This window comes from Glarea lozoyensis (assembly GCF_000409485.1).
Source record: "Glarea lozoyensis ATCC 20868 chromosome Unknown GLAREA11, whole genome shotgun sequence".
Lineage (NCBI taxonomy): Eukaryota > Fungi > Ascomycota > Leotiomycetes > Helotiales > Helotiaceae > Glarea > Glarea lozoyensis.
The window spans coordinates 932,695-952,914 of NW_007360985.1; the positions used below are offsets into that span (position 1 = coordinate 932,695).

Consider the following 20,220-nt stretch of genomic DNA (forward strand, 5'->3'; position numbering starts at 1 on the left):
TTGGAAAGACAGATCCAGTTATACGAAAATAACTAATGGAGACTTGAACGGCAGCAACTAAAGGAATCTTTCAAGATGAACAGAAAATTGCATAACTCTAAATATCCTATGTGATTAGCTACGGTATATCCAAATGGTCTTTAATATGATCTTCAAATGTGGTTCATCCTAATGGATATTTGAGATAAATAGAATAAATGATAAAAGCGATTCGAGTGGTATCTAAGTTGCGCCCGATCATACGATATAGAATAGTATCACATATGGCCCCCCAAAACTCCTTTCTTTCCTCCAAATTACGGGTATTTATCATCCGCCATTTCCTGAATATAAAGTTCTAACCAAAATTACTCAACGCTATGTTCTACCGAGCTCCAATATCGCTTGAGTATCCATTGTACGCATTGTTCATTTGTGGCTGGTGGTGGTAGCCTTGTTGCGGTCCCGGTCCACTACTAACATATCCTCCTTCATCACCTTCGTCGTAGTACTCTGAACCGCTAGCGTCGAAACTGCTTCTGCCGCTTGGATCATCGTCCAACCCGACGTCCCCTTGCGACATATCCGTCCAACTCAGATTCGCCAGAGCGGGGTACTGAGCTAGCAGGGCTGCTGGGAGCGTGTAGTTCCCACTCGCGTCCATAGGGAAGCCATTCGCATCAACGGCTATTGGCTGTTGCATGTTGTGCTGCATACGCTGCTCCTGCCACAATCGTTGCCTCTCAATGGCTTCTTCATCTAATAGCGGTTTTATGCAAATCCGACCCGCTTCTGACCTGAAGTGTCTTCCTAAAGCATCGGCTCGAGCAAATCGACGACCACAACCCCATTGGCCACCTTGCTTGAGCTCGCCCTTGCAAACAAACTTCTTCTCTCCAGAGTGGAGGCCTTCATGCCGTTTCCGGTCGTGTTGGCGTGCAAATGCTTTCCCACAAACTGTGCACACAAAGGGTCGTTCATCTGTATGAGTACGCAAGTGTGACCTGAGGTTATAAGCGCGAGTGAATCGCTTAGGACATAACGTGCACTGAAATGTAGCTGGATGTTTCTGTACGCGTTTAGGGTTATTGTCAGGCGCGGCCGCCTGGTAGTCAGGATCTGCAAGTCCTAAAATGTAGTCTCGGTTTGGAAGGGCAGAAGTTGATTGACGACGTCTGCTACTGGGTGAAGCAGTTCCAGACCTGTCATTTGGTGACAGTGATCGATGTGAGTCGGTCATATGAGGGGTAAGATTTGAACCAAGACCGGCTGCCATTCCAGCTCCTGGGGAGTGTTGGCGAACCATGCCTGAAGGATTGCTGTAACCGGTGTCTGAGACAGCTCTTCGACGGTTGCGACCTATTTCGTTAGTATAATATGCATATTCTGTTTTGTGTTTGACATACCTCTATCAGGTGGGGTTAACGCATCTTGGTCCAAGGAAGGTTTGGGTGGCTCGAAGCTATTTTGACGAGATGCGGGCGCAAATTCAACCTCGATTGTAGGAGGAGCCATCAGCGGCGCCTGGCCCATGTCCATACCGTTTCCATGCATCTGCGGAAAGGACTCCTGGCCAGACTGCCCATACATGCCCTGTGGTTGTCCAAATCCATTATTCAATCCAAGCATAAAGTTATTGTTAGGACCTGCCATCTGCTGTGGAACAAGTCTTGGTGAGATCGCAGGACTGTGAGCAGGACTTAGCCCCCGATGTGGACTAGGAATTTGGTCCGACAAAGAAAAGTTCTGGATACCAAGTACCTCTTGATAAAGATGATCTTGAGGCTGCTGCATAGGTGATCGCTGCTGCTCTATTGATTCAAACGTGTCATGGTGCCCTAAATTTGGAGAGTGACTCGCGGAATGTACCGATACATCAGAAAACTCGGATGGCGATCTTCGGTGCGTTGTAAATTGAGGTGCCATCATACTCCATTCTTGCTGGTGCCCCTGTGGAAAGGCTGCGCTCTCTGGACCGAGAGAAGCATTTCTTGAGTGCCCGGGAGAGGGTTGGAAGGCGCCTTGGTTGAAACTTGGGGACTGGTGTGCCGATGATGGGGTTCGAGTGCCAGGTGGGAGAAGTCCCGGGGGAGTAGCGGAATGATTCGGTGGGGAAGACATTTCAAGCTCCGCGGGGTTGATGTTGCCTGCTGCTTGTGATGGGTCGTTCATAAAAAAGGATTGCTCGCCGAACTGATCACTTTGGCCTGGCGTTGAGTATAAAGAAAAATCACCTTCGTTAAAGTTTGAGGAAAGCAGTTCTTGGGTAAAGCTGCGCTGTGGAGGAGCAAATGGTGAGGGCTCTTCTTGCTTGACGAATTGGGCTTGATTTGTGAAATCCTGCGAGGTAGCGTACGCGGGATCGGACAAGCTACCTGACGAGAATTGCTGATTCTGTTGCTGTCCCATGAATCCGTTGTTGAAATTGCTATTAAGGAAGGTTTGATTTGGATCTGATAGTGCTGGATCCAGAGCAAGTCCCAATCCTACCGAAACTGCATTATCTTGAAATTGCGGCGCCGGTGACGGACCTCGACTTATATGATTCTGTTGATGCCCCGCAGAGGGAGACCTTCCACGTTGTTGATCCATGTCAGACTTTTGTTGTAATGATTATTCTTAGAACACTACGAGGTTGTTTTGGTTTGGACCGGTTGGCGAGAGCCTTACAGGACTGTGGCTGAGTCCAGAGGCTATGCGAAACGGATATATCCACCGACCTCGACCAACGACAAGTCGATATGAAATTGTATGCCTTTGTTTCGGAATTGACTCTAACCTTAGAAGTCGAAATAGCCCAATTTGTCGTGTAGCTTGACGTCGTTGCTGATGTTCTAGCTGCAACCTACCCCAGGAGAAAGCGCAGGCGGCGAGAAGCGGTCGCAAAGATAGATCCCCGCAATCCGGAGTGACAGCGATCTGTTATCGTGAACCTTGTGTGTAGCACCGCTTTGTTCGAGATTGATGTGCGGAAGCTTCTCTGCTCGTGTTGAAAGTTTCGAAGGGAAGGTAAGCGCCGAGGAGGAGGAATTATTATGTTGAGAGATTCGCGATGTCAAGGTACGACGCGGTACGTAAAACGAACCTTGCAGGAAAGATGTTGGTGCGAACCTAAAGCGCCGAAATGTGTCAGCATTAGAGTCGTTATTGAGAAGGGCCCGTGAATAATGTAGTGAATGTGTTGGATATGTGCAGAGGTCGTCTTTGAAGGGAGCTTCTCAACCGTCGCATCGACGGGTAGGGCTGGTCCTCGAGTTGGGCAGATTCGGGAGAGTGGGCAGAGTCTCTCAACTCCCCCTCACCATCTGTGCGCTTACCTGAGCGTGTGCCTGAGCCTGAGCGGAGGTGAAGGTGTTAATTTCGTCTTTGTTGGGGTCAAGAAGTGTACGATTTTGACTCGGCCGATGTTGCTGGGTCGCCCGATCCGCGTAAGGATAATTGGAGTGTCGAGGACGATGCTCGATATGCTGGCGCAGTCGATGGTGGGCGGCTGTCGGCAGTAGTTCGCGCAGCGGTTGCAGTGGAGGGTGAAAGACGTGAGTCGCGAACGGTACTCGAGTGTTGTGAAAGTAAAGACTTGCTGGGTGGAGATGAAGAGAGCAAGTTGTCGTCTGTGGTGGGTGAGTTTATCTCGTTCGCGCTGCTCTTGGTTTCTGACGCTTGACGCCCAGGCAGAATCGCCTTGGACTGGGAACCGCGCCCTTGAATCTCAGGACATCAAAATAGCACAGATGGTTCCTAGCGCACGGCTGAATAAATAGATTGGTCGCCTCAGGCACAAGGTACTTCTTCGTAGATGTTGTCTATGCAGGTAAGAGAGTACAAACTTGAGGCAGAGCTTTAAGTGTTCTCCTTCTAGAAGCTTTTTCAATCTCCAATCAGTGTTTGATCAACATTTCACTTGATCGTACAGACCTCACTACCAGCTACCTAGGTACTGCATCAGTGGTGGTGTAATTCGAGTGGGCCGCCTCAAGGCAGACTTCCAAACTTCATGCTTTTGGAGTTTCATCTTTCCAACCTTACTTGTTGTTAGTTCCATGTGGTGGTATTGGCGGCATGTTGATCTGCGTGCACATTTCTGCTTCTCAACGACTCCGGTGAACTCGCTCATATGCCATGGTCTGACAGAACGGCAACGGCCTTTTGCTCAATGGTGCTATTGGTTAATAGAAGATCTGTGCGGAAGCATCTTTGACCTGGTCCGTCGAAGTTTATCCTGTCGTGGAAACATGCTCGTTGCCCATTCGAGCAACGCTTCACTGGATGACCCAAGATAGAGTTATATATCCCGAGTTGCGCAACTTTGTGAAGCAGGTCCCGTCACGATGTTCATGAAGTAGACCGGACTAAGACTGACGTCCCTTGCATGCGCTTGCGATCGGTCGTTATGTACTCACCCGTCCCAAGACAGGCAACGAGGAGCGACTCTGCATCAAACAAGCATAATCTGTCTCCAACCATTGCAAGCTCACATCGCCATATCTGACGGACGGTCAAGCAGGTAGCGTTGTCATTTCGTTATTCAGCCGGCGTGCATGTCCACCGGTGGGTGCAGAACGCAAAGGGAAAATTGGAAAGGGAGAAGAAGCATATGTCCATGGCAAAGATTGACTTTGCGACGCCCCGCTGTTTGTTTGCGCTGACTTATTGGCTTGTTGGTTCTTGACTGATGGTGACGGAGCAAATAGAAATCACCGCCGCTTGGGCATTGCTTCGCAATCATCACGTTATCATCTGGTGGACCCCGTCAGCGCGCCGGGGTAGATGACAGACGAATCTAATCTTTCCTATGCCTTTTCGCTAAGTGCAGCACAAATGATGAGTAACGATCGCATAATCAATCCCCATCGGGGCCGCTGAACTCGCTTGTCCCTGTGCAACTTAACTAGGGTCTGGCGTGAAGTGGAATGTTAAGCAGCTGCGACAAGACTTATAAACAGCTTCCCCTCATCCACCACTTCGTATTCATTTACTCATCATACTTCCTCTTCTCCTTATAAGACCATACCAAGATACCCAATTTCCCATTTTCATACAACGATCCGTCAACATGGCACCAAAAGTCGCAATCGTTTTTGTAAGTACAAGCCAAACTATCCCACTAGACCCCGCACTGGACTCTCGTTCCTGAGCGACGCAAACAACAACCTCAACAACACCGAGCCAACTCAACATGACCACAAGTCATCAATTGCTAACAATGAACCAAAACAGTATTCTATGTATGGCCACATCGCCAAGCTCGCTGAAGCTGAAAAGGAGGGTTTGAAGAAAGCTGGCATCGATGCCGACATCTACCAAATCGCCGAGACGCTCCCAGCTGAGGTCTTGACCAAGGTACGCACTAAAAAGACCCTACATGCATTTTGGACCCTGAAACTGATATCAATCCTTTTCAGATGCACGCTCCTCCAAAGCCAGACTACCCAATTGCTACCGCAAAGACGCTCGAGGAGTACGACGCTTTCCTCTTCGGTGTCCCAACCAGATACGGTAACTTCCCAGCACAATGGAAGGCCTTCTGGGATACCACTGGTGGCCAAGTAAGCTCCCTTCAGAGCTCCTTTTACTATTATTAAACCATGATTAACCACGTATACAGTGGGCGAATGGTACCTACTGGGGTAAATACGCCGGTGTCTTCGTTTCCACCGGAACCCCAGGTGGAGGTCAAGAGTCAACCGTCATCGCAGCCATGTCCACTCTCGCCCACCACGGCATCATCTACGTCCCACTCGGCTACAAGACCGCCTTCCCAATCCTCGCCAACTTGTCTGAGGTCCGTGGTGGTTCACCATGGGGAGCTGGTACCTTTGCCGGTCCAGACGGCAGCCGTCAACCTTCTCCTCTGGAGTTGGAGCTTGCTACCACCCAGGGAGAGAGCTTTGGAACCGCTGTTAGCAAGGTCACTTTCGCCTGACTAGCCGGCCCAGAGAGCAATGGGAAGAAGGAAGAGGCGGTGAAGCCAGAGAAAGCTGAGAGTGGAAAGAAGGAGACTAAGATACCAGAAGTGGAACCGGAGAAGGATAAGGAGGGTCCTTGTGGATTGCCTTCGAAATGCACCATTCTATGAGTTGAGCAAATATTAATAAAACAATTGCACAAACGTTTCATCCTCCGTGAATACCTTACCATCACATTTTGACGCGCACGAGAGTATATGTCATCCGACTCGTATCGAAAAGGTGTCTTATATTCACTTTGTCCCTAGACCGCTAGATATGTCGCTTCTAAAATGGGAATCAATCACTATCTTCCAGCACGGCTCAACCACCAGTAGAAGGCAAAAATCCAACGTGATCCAACAACTCCACGCCCAAAATATGCTCAAGCATCTTCATCATGTCATAAATCAAGCCCCCACGTATTATGTGTCGAAATTTCCAACCTCACAAATAACCACCAATTTACACTTAATTCATCATTCGTCGTTCCTCTTCATCTCCAAGCAATCCCATCATCTGCCAAACTCCAAACTTGGAACAATCACCGGCCCGTACTTGGTAGGAGGACTGAACCCACCATCACCTTGAACAACGAAGTCCACAGCGAGACTCAACTTCTGCAGCCCATTCTGACCACTGTGCATACTTCCATTCCCCATTGCGCCGCCGTTGATGCTCTCAGGATCATAGGCCACAAACGCGACATAATTCCTCCTGCCCATTAGCTTCTTCATCTCTCGAGGACCACCGTTGGTATCGGTCTGGAAGATTTCCATCATGTCTTCTTTAGTATCAGATATTTGATTGGTCGTCTTCTGACCATTAGCTGGGACGTAGAGTGGTTTATTATTGTGGAGCATCTTAAGGACATAAGATGGAGGCGGCGCAGCGACAACGGCGGAACTAATTATTTGATACATTGTCTTATGGTCCGAAGGGTGAGAAGGATCGTGCACCAGGCCTGCACCGCAGCAGTTTACGTCTAATTTCGAATGTTAGCTCATATTGTACAAGGGTATAGGCTAGCACAAACCTCCAGAAAGGAAAGTCATTCGTATTCCTTTTTGGTTGGCTATGCCTTGAAGAGTACGTATTAGGTACGTGCGCTCAAGATCTTTGGATTCATGAGTCCACATGTCTCGTAATTCGTCGGCGATATCGATGTCTCCAAATGTATTGAGAACTCCGCCCATGAGACCTGATTTGCCAACTGCTTTTTTCACCTGGGAGAAACCAGAAGCAACCGCCTCACGGCCACCAACAAGACCAGCAGCCGAACTTGTCACCTTACCAAGGAGATTGTATGTCCCTGTTACTGCTTTCTTACCAGTAGCCATGGTGTGAGCTAAGCTCTCGACAGTGTCTAGACGTGGATAGACCACAGGAACCGAGATCATCCAAATACAGTGCTGTACACTTGGTGGTAATGTTGCAACCTTCGGGAACAAGCCTTGGTACGTCGGGCCCGCAAGAACCTGCCGTTGGTTTCGTTCCGAGCGGCAATCTGGACCCACAACCACAACGGCTGGGCCGAGATATTTGACGAAATGCCAGCCAGAGCCGGTGATTGTAAACAGATCAACATCACTGCTCACATTACGAAGAATTTCCAGCGTCGTGTGGTGTTGAAATAGCAGATACATCTCGATTCCGATACGGCCAATGTTTTTGAACATGTTGGATGACTGCATATATTCAGGATATGAGCCGAAACCATCGAAACTACGATTGTTAGCTTAGGAGAACATTACGGCAGTTCTTACTTACATATCATGATCGTCAATCTGAAGGACGTGCGGGATTTGGGCAAAAGCCTCTCTCAGATATGGCTGATCGAAGTGACTGGTGTAGTAGTGAAAATATGAATGAGACACATCTTCCTCATGTCTTGCCGTCCACGCAGCACTCTTGCGATTATCTTTACCACTCATAGCAAGCCACTGCTTCAGTAGTGGAATTTCTTTCCATAAACGATCCCCATAGATTTGATCACCCAAACCTAACTGGACGTGAAATCCACCGCATTCGACATTTTTCTGCAAAATGTCTTTCCACATAAAACCTATTCCTCCAAGCTTGGACCGCTCAGCAGCGCTAGTATTCATGGCAAAATCATTACCAGAATGCGCAATGAATCTCCAATTCGTTTCGTAACGTCCAGCAACCAGAAACTCATACCGTGTGCAACCCAGATGCGAGGTAATGGCGTATGTCCATTTGTCGCCAGGCCCTTCGCCCATCTGTAAGTCCACATCATATCGGTAAAACGTCCATCGTTGATGTGTGAAAATCGGGTTTGCCTTCAGTTGCCGCGGATCGGGTGATAAATCAACACTTTGGTGTATATGAATCGTAGGCGGCTGAGGTCCGTCGGTCACAAGCATGATGGTACCCAACCACAATCCTCGTTCCATATCCATGTTTACATATCGCAGATAAGGCCCAAAATAAACTCCATTAGTAGGGGCAATTTTGTACATATCAACGCCAGCACTTGGTGGTGGCCCGGAAAATCCTCCAGCCGTGGTAGTTTGTGAAGCCATGCTCATAATACTTTCTGCATAGCCTGGAGTGTGAGGCGGAAAACCAGGAGACATCAGAGGTTGTTTGCCAAAAGCACTTAAACCCGGGGACATTAGACCAGGGGACATGAGAGGATGGTGTCCATAGGTTGACATCACTGGAGACAAAGGTGCAATATCATGATTGAGAGGGGTCGGTCCTTTAGGAAATTCCCACTGTGTCGCTTGGGTTGGCAAGTGGATATAATAGTATTGACCAGAATTCTGATCCAAATGAGCGATCCATCCTTCTGGAAGAGGTGGAGGCGACGATGGACCTGCTCCACCGAAAGGTGACGAGTTTGCCACTGCTTGCGGTTGTGGTTGCTGCTGTACTTGAGGTTGTTGTTGCTGTTGAGCAATAGGTTGTGTAACCTGCTGAGGGTGTCCAATCGGTTGCTGGGCGTCATTAGCAAATGCGGGATGGCCGGGATGTTGCAACTCTGGGGACATAAGAGGAGGAGCTATGTTCTGTTTCGAAGTTGTGCTAATTGCGGCTGGCGCTGGGGCTCGCCCTCCTTTCTCTGCAGGATACGATGAAGAGCTAGCAGCACCATTTGGTGTGACACTAGAATACGCTGGAGGAGGATCTTGCGGAGATACGTTCATTCTCTGAAAGTCTTGCTCAAATGAGTTTGGTGCTTGAGGTATCACGGTGGATTGTGGGCCACTTTGCTGGATTGTTGCTGGAGGCGGAGAGGCTGCTGATTGGGTTGTAACTTCAGTCACACCTTGATAAACAATGGGAGGTCCGTATTGGTTAGCATCATGGGAATCAGGGGGAGTCCATGGCCGCGGCGCATGCTGCTGCTGCGCGGGAAGTCCAGGTGTTTGTGGTAGTTGAGGGACGGGAGGTGGGCCATACTGATTTTGACGCTGAGCAGCAGCAGCGTTTCGACCGTGAAGATTGCTTAGCGTGGCAGTTCCAGAAATTCCCGCTGCCGCGTATCTAGCTTCAATTCCACCACCTGCTCCTGGGTCACCGGGCCCTAGAATTGGCGTCTCGGGAGGGGGCGGCGAACCTCTTGTGGCTCTTGTAGTAGAGGTAGATGCAGTCGAGGAGAATCTGTTCATGGCGTTTGGAGTGGGCGCGACCAAGTTTTCTCTCGAAGGAGCAGCATTCGATTGGGGAGGGGCGGCAGTGGAGGGGGGGAAATATTGTTGATGGTACTCGGGGTATGGGTTTGGGCCTGTCTCTGATGGACGTCTGCCAGCTGGAGGTGCTGGTGCTGCGACAGGTGCGGTGTTTTTTCTCAGCGGCATCGCAAACAATTCTTCTTTGTCTGGAAGGTCTGGGCCTGGAGACTCCGGGAGAGGCTTTGGGGCTGTTCCTCGTCTTTCTGCCAGCCCAGGACCTCTCTTGTCAATCGGGCTGGTCATCAACCTCGGCGCAGTATCATTCGATGCTTTTCTCCCACCAGTCGCTGGCCGCGATTGTTCCTTGCCAGGTCCAGCAAAACCTCCTTGTCCTGAAGGCCTTCTCTCTTCGGGATATGGTGTTCGATAAGTCTGCGACTTGGCGGGTGGAGGAAACATGTCCTCCTCGTCGTCATCGTCTTCGTCGTCAGGATATGGAAGTGGACTGGCTGAGCTTGAGGCGCCCGGAGGCAGTGGAAATAACATCTTGGTCGCGGGTTGAGGCACTTTGCTTCGACCGGTCTGCGGTTGCGGACTGTTTGGTTTATGAATCCTCAAAGGCTCGACGGTGGGACTGTCCCCGCCATTATTAGGTCTCGAGAGAAAAAGCTCCTCGTCTGGTTTTCCTTGACGACCTGCCATGGCCAGGTACAAGGTCGAAGTATCCAATGAAGGATTCGCTAAGTGACGCACCAAGTGTTATTTTGGGCGATGTTGACGGGTAAGCTACTGAGTCGTGGGGAGGAGGCACGGAGGTACAGATCGATGCGGGGAGACTGTTATCGGATCAGAGGGATGTACAACTCATGTGTCGTGATGCTGGGGTGTATGCGACCGCGAGCGAGGCCAGCTACAGAAGCCAAAGGTTGCGAAAGACAGAGCTTGGAGGCTGCGAGAGTCGGGTCAGATTTCTGAAAGAGTTTCGTGAAAGATGGGCGAGCAGGGAAATATCTCAGCAATCAGGCTGGTTTCGGATTTGGCCTGACCAGAGTTCGAGCCACGACGACCGACTGGGGCTGGATGGAGACTGGACGAGATTTCCATGCTTTGCTTGGTCGGTGATGATAAGCGAGGGGGAGGGGCGAGTGAGCCAGCTTGCTGGGCGGGTGAGATGGCCATGATAGGTGGGATGAGGGAGGGCGGCTGCGGGAGGCACCTCGAAAGTCCACGACATGCCGGCGGCTAGAATGCAATATCTGCAGCATGGACAGGTCGGGAGCACGATGAGGCCAGTGATAGGAGGGCAAAGTCGATATATTTCCTTGCCGCCGAAGGAGACACCAAGAAAGGCACCAAAGGATAGTTCGTTTTACTCGAGTACGCCGGCGCATAATAGCTTCACGGCGGCCGCTACGACATTAGACTGAGTTGGCAATTAGAGCTCTCGAGGTATGAGCATGTTCAATCTAGATATGATTGCACATCGCGATAACCAAGACAATGAAGACAATATGCATACAGCTTTACGTGAGATTCGTCTGCAAAACCACTTGCGAATAGCCTCTTGATCTCCTCGCCATGAATATCCGTAGGACGAGTCCTTCTTGGCGCTGACAGCTGCTTCCACCCCACCATCCGTGCAGTGGTCTGGGATTCTCGTCAGTCAGGACGAGTGATCGAATTGACTGCACAAGATTGATGTGGGAGTCCGAAGAGAAGCTTCGCAGATATGCTCTGTATTTTATACATTCCCGTCATTCTTATCAAAATATTCAGCTGTATTGGTACTCTTCGTCGCTCGTTGATGATTCAATCGCGACCCCTAAGCATATCTCCGAGGTCAATCCAGGGGTCGGGCCGCATCGTCGGAGTCTTTCCAAGCGACATCCCGTGACACGAGCTTAAGTGGTTTCACCTTCCTGCCACTTTTTGGCAGCGCTGGTCTATGCACGCGCGGAAAGTCGCGACTCGACGCGTGCGTGCCGAACCGTCAAAAGCTTCATCTCCCGCTTTGCACTTTCCCATGTAACCAATCTCTCTTCCACCACGCCTTCCCCAACACCACAGCATTCTCCCGTTTGACATCACGGAAGAACCCCATCGACATCATGACTTCTACAGTTTTGGGGAAACGTACTAGAAGCTCAACAAATTCAGGTACGCCTTTCTCGGAGCAGTTTGCAAAGTAACTACTAACGTGCAAAAAGCTTCAAAGAGCCCAATCGTAAAGCGTCAAGCACGAGAAGAGATATACAACGATGAGAACGAGAATCCCTTTGTTTCAACTGGACGCAACGGCGACTCCATAGACATGGACGAGGTCTACAGCACCGTTTCTACCCGATCGAAACGCGGCGAGTTCAAGATTAAGGGGAAACGAGCAGATTTATCTCCATCAAATGGTATGCTACACCAACACACATGTCCACAAGATTTTGTATGCATCACTGGTGCAAACTGAGCTGATCATTTCCAGATGAAAATTCGTGCATTCAAATTCCAACCCCTCAAACCCCTAGACATCGGGACGCGCTCTCCAAGAAGCTGCCCGTCACCCCGCGGCACCGAATCACCATTGGAAGTAAAGCACTTACTCCACGAACTCCACGAACGCCTTCGACATCAAGTGGATCAATGTCAACAGTATACAGCCGGGCTCGTCAACTATTTATTAGAAGTTCCGAACCGGGGAAACTCGTTGGCAGAGAATCGGAGAAGCAAGAACTAGCCACTTTCATCAAAACGCACATCGAAGAAACGTCGGGCGGATGCATTTATGTCAGTGGGCCTCCAGGCACAGGTAAGAGTGCTATGGTGAACGAGACTACCAACGAAACCGCCGAATCGACTCATCTGAAGAAAGCTTATGTAAATTGTATGAGTCTCAAAACATCAAAAGACCTGTATGAGATGCTGTTAGAAACATTGTGTGAAGGCATTGACGTTATGGAAGGCGAAGAAACAAAGGCTCTTGAAGGCATCTTTATTCCGAAAAAGAAATCCAAAAACGTATACATTATCACACTCGACGAAATCGACCACGTTCTCAATTTGGACCTGGAAATCCTGTACAAGCTGTTCGAGTGGTCGCTTCAAAAGTCATCTCACCTGGTCTTGATTGGAATCGCCAATGCCTTAGACCTCACGGATCGTTTCCTTCCTCGACTGAAGGCACGTAACATGAAGCCTCATCTTCTCCCATTTCTCCCATACACCGCAGCCCAGATCAAAGCTGTCATAATTGCCAAGCTCAAGTCTCTTGTCAAGGATGGCCCCTCGCCAGATTACCTGCCTTTCCTTCATCCAGCGGCCATCGAGTTATGCTCTAGAAAGGTTTCAAGCCAGTCGGGGGATCTGCGGAAAGCCTTCGATATTTGCCGACGGGCGATTGATGTGATAGAAGCAGAGGTGAAGCAAAAGCATGAACTCGCATTAAAGGAGCAGACACTCTTGGGCAGTCCATCAAAGAGACCGCTCGAAGAGAACGTCAACTTCTCGTCTCCAGTTGGTACCTCACCAATGCCCGCAACGCAAATAACCAATTTAGCTCAGTCACTTTCAACACTCACACCTGAGACTGCTCCCAGAGCTTCCATCGCACACGTCAACAAGATCACGGCTTCGACCTTTGGCAATGGAGCCAATCAAAGGCTCAAGACCTTGAATCTTCAGCAAAAGGCAGCCTTATGTGCATTGGTCGCCCTGGAGAAGCGCAAAAGAACAGCAGCAGCAAATGTTATGGCGACACCGTCTAAGTCCAACAATGTGGCTCCTACAATCAAAGCTTTGTACGATGTTTATTGCATGCTATGCACGCGCGATTCGATCTTGCACCCTCTCACCAGCACCGAATTCCGAGATGTTATCGGCAACTTAGAAACTCTATCCTTGGTTAGTGCGGTAGATGGCAGGAATGGCTCTTTTGCCGGAATGAGAACGCCAAGCAGATCACGAAAGTTCGGAGCTGGAATTGGCAGCGGTGACGAGAAGAGAATCGGCAGCTGTGTTGGTGAGAAGGAAGTTGCCCAGGCGGTTGAGGGCCTTGGGGCAGGAATTTTGAACAGCATCCTAAATGGGGAAGGACTTGATTGATTATTGTCTTTTGTATACAACTTGTTTGGCATAGCGAGGTGTTTGGGTACAGGACAGGACGCATTGATCAACTGCATAAATACCAGTGGTGTAAAGAAATAGAATAGCATAATATGTAATGAATGAATGCAATGAGTCAATTCAATCCAGATGAGTTTGAAACGACCAACCACAAAGCCCTTGTAGGCTCTAGAATGATGTTCGAATTCTTTTGGGCATGGCAACATGATAGCATGACACTTTCCGTCGTCGCCGTGGCTGTAATTGGATGGTCTACTGTTTTCAGCTACTCGTCTTTAAATTCCGCTTTTCCATTTATTTACGCCGAACTCAATGGGTTCTACCTAAGGTATCTATATTCAAAGCATGCTTCCCAAATCAAACCAACACCATCTCAAAGGTCGAACAGCTCCTTCACTATTCTAGCTGTATCCGCTGGCGAGTCTACTGCGTGCCCAATAGTACGTGGATCATTGTAAATCTCGTAGTCGTTGCCGCCCAGCGCCGTTTTGTCTCCAAAGAAATGTATAGTTGTGTACTCAATTCCTCCTGGTTCTTTGGCTCCTCTCTCAAGGTGGTTGAGACAGAATGTCTTATCCCAGCCCTTAGGAAACACGTCAAAAGATATTTGTCCACCAATCGAATATCTAGTAACTGGTTAGCTTGATGCGTACAGAGGCTTTGGATAGTCTTACGTTAAACCAAACTCTGGGAACTTCTCTCTCAAAGCAGCTACCATCTTTTCTCGAACCTTGTGCTCCAAGTCATACTCGTTGTATGCGTTTCTTTCCGTCACACTTGCGTTCCTCCCGATGGGTGAAATGTTTACCATCCCATCTATACGTCAATTCAGCATGTATTCCACATCAACTCAAAGCCTCTGAGCAACTTACTGCGAAACTCCATGAAAGTCCCACGTTTGACCGGAATGTCAAGGTCAGCTATATAGTGGAGAACGAATTTCACCAACTCCTTATATTTGTCCTCGCCTAGCCATTTAATGAAGCTTGTTGACGGCAGTGGAAGGCCCGATTTGAATGCCTAGATGGCAAGTCAGCATGAATGGTATGTATCTGGGATATGCTTTTACGTGCCGTAAGGCCGTTCTCGGGGAAGCAGTAATCGAAGAGGGAAGTGACTGAGATCTCGGCCGTCCCCAGTTGTTCCTGCTGTTTCGCAAGGTCCGAACCGCCAACGTATCCAATCGCTACTTTTTGGCGTAATTGCTGCAGGAGAATGAGCATTTCCGGAGAGGCCATCTAAATCACTGTCAGCTGGAACAAACTAAGCAGACTTTGGGAGGCATAAGAAGACTGAGAAAAGATGCCAGAAGATTGTGAAAAGAGCTATGTTGGGTGAGACATACCCGGCGAGCTGGTGTGAGCGTTTCGTCGACATCGAAGAGGACAATTGTGTTCTTGATCGGGCGCTCTGCCAAAGGTGGATAGGCTGCCATGTTTACTGTCTGGGGAGAACGTCTTAAACGCTGTGGTAAAGTGATCCTACAATGTTCAAGATTCTCTTGTATTTTGGCGGTCAATGTCAATACTTTGGAGGGGTAGCAAGCACAGTAATCCTCTACCCCCGAATTACCCCACAATTTTGCTGCCACGTGCACACGCAACGCTGTCACATTTGACCCTTTAACTTGACGCGTTTGGTTTGTTCTTACTTCGACAAATCCGACTTTCACAAAAACGCGAAACCCGTCGAAGCTTTGGCAGCTATCGCTATAGACAAACCTGTATTTGCATTTTCTTTCCGCTCGCAAAAAGATCTATGCTCCCAAAACTTCTGTACCGTCGGATCCGGTTGCTTCCAAGATGGAATCTGTTTCCTCGTAGGAGATTTGAGTATTATCCTTGGCTTCTTGCACAAAAGCGTCACTAATAGTATTCCTGCATTTTGAACACCAAATAGAGTCATCAGGTTGAAGCTGAAGTGTGCTCTAGTGCATTTCTCTCTATTTCTAAGATACTACAGTATCACCACTCTGTTTTCAAGTGGTCGTAGGATTCTTCTAATCTTCATCAACAACAACACCCCATTCGTGGTCAACCTTGCCATACTTGATCTCCATGAGCCACTCTTTCAGCATACCCGCATAATGTCCAGTGTGGCCAGCGTCCATGTTGATCGGGAACTCCTCGTCATGGACAGAAATTGCCGAAACGGGAGTAATGAAATACGCAGTACCTGAAACGAAAGCTTCAATGAGGCGACCTTCCTTCTGAGCTTCCTCGACTTCAGCTATAGTGTATGTCCGTTCAATGATATTAAGCTCTTTAATGGCATCGCTTAGATATGCCGACTTGGCTACAAATCTCGTCCGAGCAAGCTCAAGAACACTTCTACGAGTTACTCCATCGAGGATTATCTTGTCATCCAAGGGAGCAGTAATGAGTTCTCTTGTTCCTTCCTTTGATTGCCAAACAACGAAGAAGTTACTTGCTCCTGCCTCAGTAACCTGCAGTACACAATTAGCTCTCTGCCTCTATCTTGCGAAGATCAACCATACCTGGTAATCCGGGCCGAACAACCACAAGATTTGGTCGTAGCCCTTTTTACGTCCCTCCATTGCTGCGACGAAAGCAGGCCCATAATTTGCGCCGACCTTTGCGTATCCAAAACCCCCTGGCCATGCTCGAGTATCATTCTTAGAAGCAAGAAGCTTCAACCCTGGAACTCCTCCTCCAGATGGATTCCATCCTGTCGAGAGATCAGGCCATGGCACAGCTATTATGAAAAGCAAAACTTCGGCCGGGGCTTTTACTCCTAGTTCTTCTCCATTTCCGATGATGGAGGGTCTTAGGTAGAGGAAATTGCCCGGTTGTGACTTAGGCAACCATTCTGCAACAATTTAGCACGTATTTGACACTATCGTGCTTCACTTACTTGCGCCGTCGACCTTCATCAATGCTTTGATTAGCTTCTCTAGCTCTACAGGATCGAAAGCGGGTAGTGAAACCCTGGTGGAGCTTATCACCATTCTCTGGCAATTCTTATCTGGTCGAAATAGTCGGAGCTTCCCATCGAATCCACGATATACTTTCATTCCCTCGAAGCATTGGGTGGCATAATGCAAGCAAGAAGCGGTAGGCATCATTGTCAGAGGGCCATACGGTACAATTTTAGGAGCTTGCCAGCCCTTTCCTTCCAACCAAGTTACCGTCACCACTAATTCTCCATTAGCAACAGCACATTTGATTACATCATACTTATGAGGAAGCTGGTATTAATGCTACCTGTTAGAGACTTACTATGATCTGAACAAGCTCGACAAGACCAAGTTTCTTTTGAGTTCAATTCGGGCACAGGCCTGGGAGTATTTGTGAGCTCAATTGTTAACTTCGATGCATCAAGATCTTTGACAGTATGCTCGGCTTTCTCCATCTCGGTGACACCAACAGAGGTGAGGTGATCCACGGTTTCGACACTCATTGTGGCGGTGAGGCTCAGTAAACTCTACTTTAATTCACATCTACCGTACAATAATCTAGCAGGATGAATATTCTCTCGCTTTCACAAACTTCCTCCGCGTCTAAAAAGGCTTCTCTCGTTCTAATGGCGCGGCTGGTTTGTGAAGGTTGAGGGTTGAGTCACTGACAGCTTAAGTGATAAGTAATCGGGATGACAACGGGCAGAGTTGAAAGGCTTCCAAGATTGGGGCCGGCCCGAGATTTATTAGTCTCATCATTTACAGACAGTCGAGCTCAACCCTCCCAAATCTTCCCCAAAGCATGGAAATGTGAAGTGTGTATTTTGCGGCTTTAATGAGCTTACGCCTTGCAGTCAATACTTCAAGTACGAATCTCTTGATAGCCGGACGAGACGCAAGTCTCAGGTTCCTCAATTCTCCAAGCTTACCAGCCTGGAATCGTTCATCGACTATAGTCACGTGTACCAGACCCCCATTTATATCGACTTTTTACTGGTATTATTAGCCTCCGATTTAGAGTCATACCAATTGGAGTACCGCATTTCTATGAACGTTTTGTATAAATATTGAGGTTACGCTCATTAATTTCATCACCTAAAGAATATCCTTCGTCTTTTTGTTATCAAGGAACTATCACTGTATATCAACAATTTCTTTCTCGACATCGGGCAGTCGAAAGATTACTCCTATCACTCGTAGGGAACTTTTTCGGTCTATAACTAGTTTAGAGAACTATAATCTACTCGATAATGGATAGTTCCGATAATTCGGTGACCGCAGGTACGTACTAGATCGTCAGTTTTCCCAATTCTATCACAGGAAAGGAGTGAAGTTGAAAAGATCTTCGCTTGGCATAAGACATGCTTTGAGAGCAGTGACAGCTTTATTAAGATGAATGTTCTTTTCAGTGGCTCGTCTCGATGGTGGAAGATCATTTACACAAACTCAAGATAGGGAATTTCACAGCACTGAAAAATGCCATCTGCTGGGTTTCCAAAGCGCTCGCCAGTAAGCAGGATTCCATCGACTCATCGTCATGCAAGCTCCAAAGTTAGAGCAAGCCCAATGAGTGTTCGTGGAAACGATCTCTGAATAGGCTCGCTATTGAATCGAATTTGATTGAGGGCGAGAAATGACTTTGGCTGTATCACGAAATATAAGGAACTCATCATTAACATTTTCCAGGGTTTTTAGCAAAGTATTATGCCGCTCGCAACACTTATGGAACTTATCGCTCTTTCGCTGGCTCAGCAACCTATACACTCCCGGCGAAGTTTTCCAACGAAACGCAATTGATAAGTCTGTTAAAGTTCGCCGTGTCAAAAACAATTACTCGACACCCTGCTCTGTGTTTTGGACTTGTGCCGAAGTCAGATACATCAGATGCTCATTTTGCACGCTTGCCACATATCAACTGGGAAGATGTCTTTGAGCTCAAGTCAATAAAAACGTCGATCGAAGAGCGGAATGCTACTCTCGAAAAGGAAATAGGCATTGTTCACGAACACCTTTGGACTGACCAAACTCAGAAACCAGGATGGAAACTTGTGGCGATCAAGTATGATACCCTCGTTGAGAGCTCAAAGTCGACAATTGATGTCATTATACCCGTTCACCGTATGCAGCATCTCCATTTGTTCTCTCTTATAAGCTCATATTCTGGTCGCAGACGAGCTTGATCCTTCAACACAGCTCACGTCTTGTCGAGAAAAACGGATTCTAATTTCATCTAGACGGCATAGCTGACGGAGGATCTGTCCGCGTCCTACATAAATCGCTATTCCAATATCTTGCCGAGGGAACCGAGAGTCTTGACATGAATTCGACATGGCCGCATCTAATACCTCCAACTACAGCCATCCCAATACCCATCGAAGTTGCCGTTCCTTTCCCCAAAACATCGAAGCCTACAACTTCAACGACACCTCCAACTCCACAGCCATGGGCGGGAAATTCTCCCCGTCTAGATCCGTACGTTCCTCGTACACACCTGCTCATTCTTCCAGCAGACAGCCTTTCTACTGCTCTATCAGCTTGTCGTTCTCGCAAGATAACAATGACATCCCTTTTACACGCCCTGTTCCTTCTTTATCTATCCAAAACGATCTCCTCAGCTGAGGCATTTTCTGCTACAACACCCTATTCTATGCGAAGATTCTCCGGGGTTTCAGATGACGAAATGGTCAATCACATCGCATTCATAGTCACACAATGGAAGTCTTCTTTGGTTGATTCCCTTAGGGCCGCGGAGGAGGATTCTGACGAAGAGAAAATGGTTATTCAAGAGGTCTCACAGCAGTTCACGGAGGAAATAACATCTGATCTTGCCGGGATTCCTACTGTTCACTCTGCGGGCCTTATAGGATTTGCTACTATCCCAGATTATGACGCCTACTGTCAAGTAGGTCTCAAGAAGACTCGGATTGATGAGACGTACGAGATATCCAACATCGGCTTGGTCAAACTACCAAACAATGGAGACGGTGACGACAAAGTCAAGTTGGAGAAACTTGTATTCAGTCAAAGTCCGTCTGTCACAGGACCAGCCTTTGAAGCAAGTGTTATCAGTATCAGTGAAGGGCCTATGGTTGTAGCTTATACCTGGCAAGAAGATGTTATTGGTGAAGATGTGGTGAAAGGACTTGCTGCCTATGTTCAAAGAAGGTTAGAGACTTTTGGGTAGTTCCATTTCCAGGCTTATGAGCTTTCCAAGAAGTTCAATAGCTGCTTTTGACCTTCCAAGTGGACTTGTATATGGAAACATTTTCCCTGTTCTTGAGCGCCTCTTGTGTTGGACAAAAAGTATGTTAATGGATAGTGGTTGGCCCTTGATCAACTAGATTAATAGAATGGTTTTTCGTTTGTTATGGATTTAGGCTACACTAGCCGTCTAGGTTCGCAGGTTGTGATTGGGTTTTTGCTTTTTACTCGTCTGAGCTACTTTCCACTCTACCACCTCCTAAGAGTGAAGAAAGCTAAAAGACGTCGTTGCAGCTCCTCTCCAACGGATTATCTGCATAGTCTGCAAATACTTTCCAAAGATCTATGATCAACGCCCATTGAAATTTACTGTAAACAAAGTGCCCGCTTTGCTGTTTACCAAATAAATCCCGTGCCCAATATG

General features: G+C 48.1%; 7 protein-coding genes across 7 annotated transcripts; 3 read left to right on the forward strand and 4 right to left on the reverse strand.

Annotated features, from left to right (window-relative positions):
* Window positions 1-364: 364 nt before the first annotated feature.
* GLAREA_11220 (C2H2 and C2HC zinc finger) lies at window positions 365-2,571 on the reverse strand (the record flags this gene model as incomplete). The annotated part of the gene is made up of 2 exons (XM_008079409.1): window positions 365-1,338; window positions 1,386-2,571. The coding sequence occupies 2 exons, from the start codon at window positions 2,569-2,571 to the stop codon at window positions 365-367; spliced, it is 2,160 nt and encodes a 719-aa protein (XP_008077600.1).
* Window positions 2,572-5,032: 2,461 nt separating this feature from the next.
* Window positions 5,033-5,902, forward strand: GLAREA_11221 (Flavoprotein; the record flags this gene model as incomplete). Its single annotated transcript, XM_008079410.1, has 4 exons — window positions 5,033-5,059; window positions 5,197-5,319; window positions 5,382-5,525; window positions 5,585-5,902. 4 exons carry the CDS (start codon window positions 5,033-5,035, stop codon window positions 5,900-5,902), a joined length of 612 nt encoding a protein of 203 aa, XP_008077601.1.
* A 537-nt stretch (window positions 5,903-6,439) lies between these two features.
* On the reverse strand, window positions 6,440-10,267 carry GLAREA_11222 (WW; the record flags this gene model as incomplete). The annotated part of the gene is made up of 3 exons (XM_008079411.1): window positions 6,440-6,909; window positions 6,961-7,649; window positions 7,695-10,267. The coding sequence occupies 3 exons, from the start codon at window positions 10,265-10,267 to the stop codon at window positions 6,440-6,442; spliced, it is 3,732 nt and encodes a 1,243-aa protein (XP_008077602.1).
* A 1,406-nt stretch (window positions 10,268-11,673) lies between these two features.
* On the forward strand, window positions 11,674-13,657 carry GLAREA_11223 (P-loop containing nucleoside triphosphate hydrolase; the record flags this gene model as incomplete). The annotated part of the gene is made up of 3 exons (XM_008079412.1): window positions 11,674-11,722; window positions 11,773-11,967; window positions 12,042-13,657. The coding sequence occupies 3 exons, from the start codon at window positions 11,674-11,676 to the stop codon at window positions 13,655-13,657; spliced, it is 1,860 nt and encodes a 619-aa protein (XP_008077603.1).
* A 394-nt stretch (window positions 13,658-14,051) lies between these two features.
* On the reverse strand, window positions 14,052-15,113 carry GLAREA_11224 (HAD-like protein; the record flags this gene model as incomplete). The annotated part of the gene is made up of 5 exons (XM_008079413.1): window positions 14,052-14,304; window positions 14,353-14,494; window positions 14,551-14,698; window positions 14,797-14,916; window positions 15,024-15,113. 5 exons carry the CDS (start codon window positions 15,111-15,113, stop codon window positions 14,052-14,054), a joined length of 753 nt encoding a protein of 250 aa, XP_008077604.1.
* A 564-nt stretch (window positions 15,114-15,677) lies between these two features.
* GLAREA_11225 (D-aminoacid aminotransferase-like PLP-dependent enzyme) lies at window positions 15,678-17,098 on the reverse strand (the record flags this gene model as incomplete). The annotated part of the gene is made up of 4 exons (XM_008079414.1): window positions 15,678-16,124; window positions 16,176-16,507; window positions 16,553-16,834; window positions 16,918-17,098. The coding sequence occupies 4 exons, from the start codon at window positions 17,096-17,098 to the stop codon at window positions 15,678-15,680; spliced, it is 1,242 nt and encodes a 413-aa protein (XP_008077605.1).
* Window positions 17,099-17,845: 747 nt separating this feature from the next.
* GLAREA_11226 (uncharacterized protein) lies at window positions 17,846-19,779 on the forward strand (the record flags this gene model as incomplete). The annotated part of the gene is made up of 3 exons (XM_008079415.1): window positions 17,846-17,876; window positions 18,282-18,713; window positions 18,830-19,779. 3 exons carry the CDS (start codon window positions 17,846-17,848, stop codon window positions 19,777-19,779), a joined length of 1,413 nt encoding a protein of 470 aa, XP_008077606.1.
* Window positions 19,780-20,220: the final 441 nt, after the last annotated feature.